Source organism: Manacus vitellinus, unplaced genomic scaffold (genome assembly GCF_001715985.3).
Source record: "Manacus vitellinus isolate BGI_N305 unplaced genomic scaffold, ASM171598v3 scaffold_10_pilon, whole genome shotgun sequence".
NCBI classification, from domain to species: Eukaryota; Metazoa; Chordata; class Aves; order Passeriformes; family Pipridae; genus Manacus; species Manacus vitellinus.
The window spans coordinates 1,171,028-1,176,472 of record NW_021938838.1 but is presented as its reverse complement, the minus strand read 5'-3'; the positions used below and the strand labels follow the sequence as shown (position 1 = coordinate 1,176,472).

General features: G+C 59.3%; 1 protein-coding gene across 1 annotated transcript; it reads right to left on the bottom strand.

The window, feature by feature from the left end:
• Positions 1 to 336: 336 nt before the first annotated feature.
• On the bottom strand, positions 337 to 1,585 carry LOC115308032 (metallothionein-1). Its single transcript, XM_029965272.1, has 3 exons — positions 1,455 to 1,585; positions 1,067 to 1,132; positions 337 to 581 (listed from the first exon to the last, which is right to left on the bottom strand). Exons 1-3 carry the CDS (start codon positions 1,483 to 1,485, stop codon positions 487 to 489), a joined length of 192 nt encoding a protein of 63 aa, XP_029821132.1. The 5' UTR covers positions 1,486 to 1,585; the 3' UTR covers positions 337 to 486.
• Between the last annotated feature and the right edge of the window lie 3,860 nt (positions 1,586 to 5,445).

Here is a 5,445-nt window from a genome sequence, read left to right as displayed (position 1 = left end):
CTGTGGAAATGTTCCCCCTGGAAATGGGCCGGGCTGAGGTGGTTATTAAAGTGAAAGCTTGTAATAATGAGCTGCTCATTAGCCCCGAGGATCTCTGGTGGAGGAGAGAGCATGGGATTTGCCTTGGGTAACAACAGGGCGGGGGGGGAAAAAAATCCCTTGTGTAGGACAAGTGTTAAAACAAGAGTCAGAACTGCTGGCAGGGAGAGCAGAGCCAAGACTGGAAGAAAGGAGAGAAAATAAGACGCAGGCTCTTTGCCATGACCGCCCACAGACGCTGCCCTCCCGCTCCCCTGGGAAACCACCCCATCCAACACAAGTGCCAAGCTCCTCATGGACCTTTATATACATATCACTTTATTTAGGTGACAAACACTAAAGAAATCTGAACACACATATAAAAAAAGACAACCAACATACACAATAAGGTTATTCTTCTTTATCCCCCCAGATGTGCATCTCCCCCAGATGTGCAGCCAGGGTCCCCTATTTGCAGCAGCTGCACTTGGCAGAGGGGGGTCCCTTGCAGACACAGCCCTGTGCACACTTGGCACATCCCGCTGGGCAGCAGGAGCAGCAGCCTGGGGAAGAGAGAAAAATGTGTTAGGGACATATTTTCCTGGGGGCTCTCAGGGTGGGGTTTGGAGGGTCCTGCTGGCTTGGAGACATCCCATGTATCCACGTCCTTCCCTTACAGCAGCATCTCCATCCCTGGCAGCATCTCCCAGGGTGTTTGTGCAGCCAGGGCCAGCACTGGAGAGGCAGCAGAAGGGTGAGGAACCCCAAAGGGCTCACAGGGGTCCCCTGAGTCCCTCTCTTTGCAAATCCTCCTGCACATGCCTCTGCTGGGGGTGACAGCATCAGAAGCACCCAGAGAGAAATCCCAGTGCCAGTTTCCTTCCCAGGCATCCCCTTGTGCTGAGCCTGAGGTGCCAGTGAGGGTTTAGGTGATATTGGGTGGCTTGTGTTGCCTGGCAAGGGGGTGGGATTCTCACTGTACTTGGGATGTATATGAAACACCCCCTGAGTGTTTTTGCCCCCCTGGGGGCTCAGACATCCCTCTTACCTTTTTTGCATGATGTGCATTTGCAGTTTTTGCATTTGCAGTTGTCCCCGCAGGTGCAGGTGCCACCTAAAACAGAAAGAAAAGGAGAAAAAGGAGTTGAGAGGAGGTGGTGGGAGGGGATCCCCCTATCCCAGGGATCCGCGGGGGAGAGCATTGCCGCCCCTCGGAGCATCCGCTGATGCTTCAGCCTCAGTCAGCAGGGAGCTCAGGGCATTCCCAGCCGCTGCCCAGTGAGAGGCTCCCAGTGTGACATCGCAGTGCCGGGAGAGGATTTCAGCAGCCGGCCCAGCCGGCGAGAGAGAGCATCGGGAATGTCGGAGGAGGCCGGTGTTCCCGCTGGGATGCTCGGGCTCCCGCTGCCCCGGGACGGAGGGAAGCTCTGGCTTACCCGTGGCGCAAGGGCAGTCCTGGGAGTCCATGTCTGGCTGGGCTGGGTGCCGGCTGTCGGGCGCGTTGGGCAATGGGAAGAAGCTTTGGCAGGACTCGCAGCCGCCTCCTATTTATCCTTGGCCAGGCGGGAGCGAGTGCAAAACCTCCGCCCCTGCAGCCTGCGCACGGCTCAGCCCGGCTGCTGCCCCGGGCGCTGCTGATTCACTGCCCGGGCGGCCCAGCGTGACCCGGGGCTCCCACCGGGGGTGCTGCGGCACCAGGGGGGGCTGGCGGGGTGACCGTCCCTCTCTGCTGAGATCTCAGGGGGTGCAGAGAACGGCCAGATCTCATCACACGGATGACACCTGCCTTGGGAGTGCTGCTCTGCTCCCAGGGGCTGGGGGCTGAGGGGGAGCACCCAGGGAGCCCCCGCGGTTCAGCTCTTGATTGATTGATTGATTGATTGATGCCAAATCAACCTGCCAAGCCCCCAGATGCCTCAGGGAGTACATTGATCCCGGGAGTGCCACCACTGGTGGGAAATCTCAGTCCCCTCCTCTCAGAGCTGGCACAGCGGGGTGATGGGAAGCTGGCACAGCGAGGTGGCAGGGATGCAGTCCCTGCCCGAGCCCCTGTCCTGTGGCTCTGACACCCTCCCCGCGAGCAGGAGCAGCAACCAGCTGGACTGGCCTGGCCGGAGCCTGCCGTGCCCTCCCAGCGCCCCAGGACGGCGGCACCCCCGTCCCCTCGGCGCCGTGCGTGGCACCTCGGGGCCCGTCTCCTTCCTGGCTGCGGTGCTCCATCCCACTCGTCTGAATTCATTTCCGTGCGCCATTAGCCGGGCGTGCAGGGGAGGGGGGGGACGGGCAAGCTGCCATCACCCTGGTCAAGTCCTCCGGCGGGTTCTACCCACCCACTCGAAAGAACAGGGAGGGCTTTTGGGGTGGAAGGCACACACAAAAAAAAAAATGCTAGCTGAGATTTTGGGTGTGGGGACAGTACCCTGTGTGCAGGAGTCATTGCATCCACCCTCCTGACCCCTGGGGTTTCTGTGTGCTCCCTGGTGTTGGTGGCACCCCGTCCCAGCTGCCCCCTGCTTCAAGACTCCTTTGCCTTGGAGTTTTATCCTGGCTGGGCTTTTGCCTGTGGTGCCTGGCTAAGGTGGTTTGTCGATGCTAATCCAGCCGAAACAACGGCCCAGGGAGTATTTTTACCACTCAGCTGTCTGGGCTTGTCAGGAGCTTGTTGGGTGACCCGATGGGGAGTGTTGCCAGCGCCCCAACCCAGCGTCTCCTCCAGCCTCGCCAGGCCAGGGTGGGAAGTCGGTGTGGAAAAGCCTGAAGAAGGCAGAGCAGATGGGCCCCTTCCTCATCTCTGCCCCCCTGGAGCAGATCGTTGTGCCCCGGTGTGCCAGCCCCTCGAGGTCACATGAGTGTCACACTGCTGCTGATGCACTGGGGCGTGAAGCAGGGGCCGGTGCCAGGGCCAGGCGTGTGCCAAGTCGTTCCTGCAGGAGCAGGGAAACAAACAGGTGGGGAACACGTGCAAGTGGGGAACACCTGCCAGCCCTGCTACAGCCCCATGCTGTGTCGGTGTCATGGCAGAGGGGGCTCATCTCCCTGGGGTCCTGCACTTGCTCTGCTCCCAAAATAACCAGCCAAGCACTTCTGCAGCACGGGAATATGCCCAGGGAAATGCTTCCTGCCACGTTGAGATGGGTGCATGGGAAACAACAATGCACTTTGGCAGCTGCTGTGTCCTCCCCCCCCACCTGGCACCCTTGAACACCCAGGCAAAGATTGTCCCTGTCCCCAGCTGGTGGTGGCCCAGGGATGCAGGGACAGGTGGCCCCTCCGAAGTGGTCCTTCTCCTCCAGCCTGGGGGAAGGAAGGTGAAGCCCGTGCTCAGGGAACGGAACAATCTCTGCCATGAGAGAACGGGGGGCAGGAAAAATTCTCAAGTATCTATTCTCAGCTCTTTTTGCCTTCTTTCCTTCCTGCCTGCACAAAGGAATAAAGCATCTTCCAGGTGATACAGGACTGGGGATCAGGGCTCTGGGAGATCTTGCATTGCTCCTGGGCCATCCTGTAATTATTTTGGGATAGGGCTGGAGCGGTGGATTGACAATCAGACAGAAGCAGCCTGTGATCAGGGTGATAAGCTGCAGAGCTGGGATCCCAGGGGCACCTTCCTGCTGCTTAAATACCCCCTGTGACAAGGTCTTGCCAGCCTCAGTTTGCCTTCTGGCCCCTGCCCTCCATTTTGCTGGGAGAGCCTGGAGGTTCCCCATCATTTTAATGAGCCTGATGCTGCTCCCTAGAGCCCAGCAAAACGGGCAAGATCCCTGCACAGCATTTATTCACCAGCCCTTGCCATGCCAGAGCTGTACCCCTTGGCACTCATGTCCTCTGTGTGGGATTCCTGGCTCTGTCCCCGGGCATATCCGTGGCAATCACCCCGAGATTGCCTGGCAGATTAACCCAGGTGAGTCAGCGTCAGCTCCAGCGCTCCAGGCAGGGCTGGAGATGATGCTCCCCGGTGGGATGGTGATGGCTGAGCATCACTGTGGGCATGTGGGGGACAGGGCTCCCTGGAAAGGAGGGAAGGAGGCTGACAGCTTTCAGGACAATGTGTTGCAGGCACCTGATCCTGTTGACACCCGGGGTGCCTCGTGCCTATTCCTGAAAGCCATGGGCTGGTGCCGGTGACTGGCAGTGACTCAAGGCTGGTGCCAGGCAGGCGAGGAGGACAGCAGCCAGCTCCCGTGGAGATGACCTGGCACAGGTCTGCCCCAGCTCCCTGCTGAAGAACACGTGGCTGCAGTCGCGCATGGGCAGCCTGGGATGGACCCGCATCAGCCTGGGATGGACCCACATCAGCCTGGGATGGACCCGCATCAGCCTGGGATGGACCCACATCAGCCTGGGATGGACCCGCATCAGCCTGGGATGGACCCACATCAGCCTGGGATGGACCCGCATCAGCCTCCCCCTGCCCGTGGTGCAGCCACCCAGCACTTCACCTTCAGGGGACCCTGTGGATGACTGCAGTGCCCCTCTCACCTCTCTGGTGGCACAGGGCTCCCCAGAGCACTCACTCCGGGCTCACCGTCCCCTCTGGAGCAGTGCTGGGGGTGTGACCTGTCCTTCACACAGACACAATTCCCAGCAGCTGGGGGGCTCTGCTGGCAAATCACCTCAGCTCGGTGGGCACAGACTGTGGGCAGGGATGCAGGGAGCTATGAAACCAGTGTGGGCACAGCACAGAGACCCCGGGGGACAGCCCCTGGGGGTACATTGCCCCTCACCATTGCCTCTTGCTTTCCAGGCAGGGTGCTGATGCCGGGCACCCAGGGGTGCCCCTGACATTGCAGTACCAGTGAGGGCAGCTCAGCTCTGCCTGCTCCAGCTGCCTCTTTGTGTGGGACCCTGGGCAGGAGTGCCATGGCTGGCTGGGGCTGAGCTGCCAGGGCTGCACGAAGCCACAGCCCACCTGGGACCAGCCTTTCAAACCCAAATAGGGAAAATAAGGGACCTTATTTTAGCACTGAGCAAACACCCAGCACACTCGAAGTGCTGAAAGCCAGCAGGATGCCATGGGGGTGATTGATGCTTAGAAAGCAGGCTCGGCTTTGATCCGACGGGAATCTCAGGTTATTGTTTGCTGATGATAAACAAGTGTTTAAAACACGGGAAATGGGTGCTGACGTCTTTTGTTTTGCCAGTGCTTGCCAGCCCTTTGGCAGGGGAGGAAGAGGGTGAATCACCTCGCCTACCTTGGGAAGCCATTCCCAACCGCTCCCCATGTGCATAGGCAAAGCCTTGGAAACCATTTGGGAGTGAAACCGGATCAGTGGGGTGACCTCAGGCAGTGCAGACTTCTTTCTTTTTCCCAGAAAATGGGGAGCAAAGGCTTGTTCTGCTCTCAGTGGCAGACATTAGCTAAATCTATCATATGATTTCCCTCCTCACATCTTCCTGGGAAGCTGCCTCCTTCCCTGCCTGCACCTT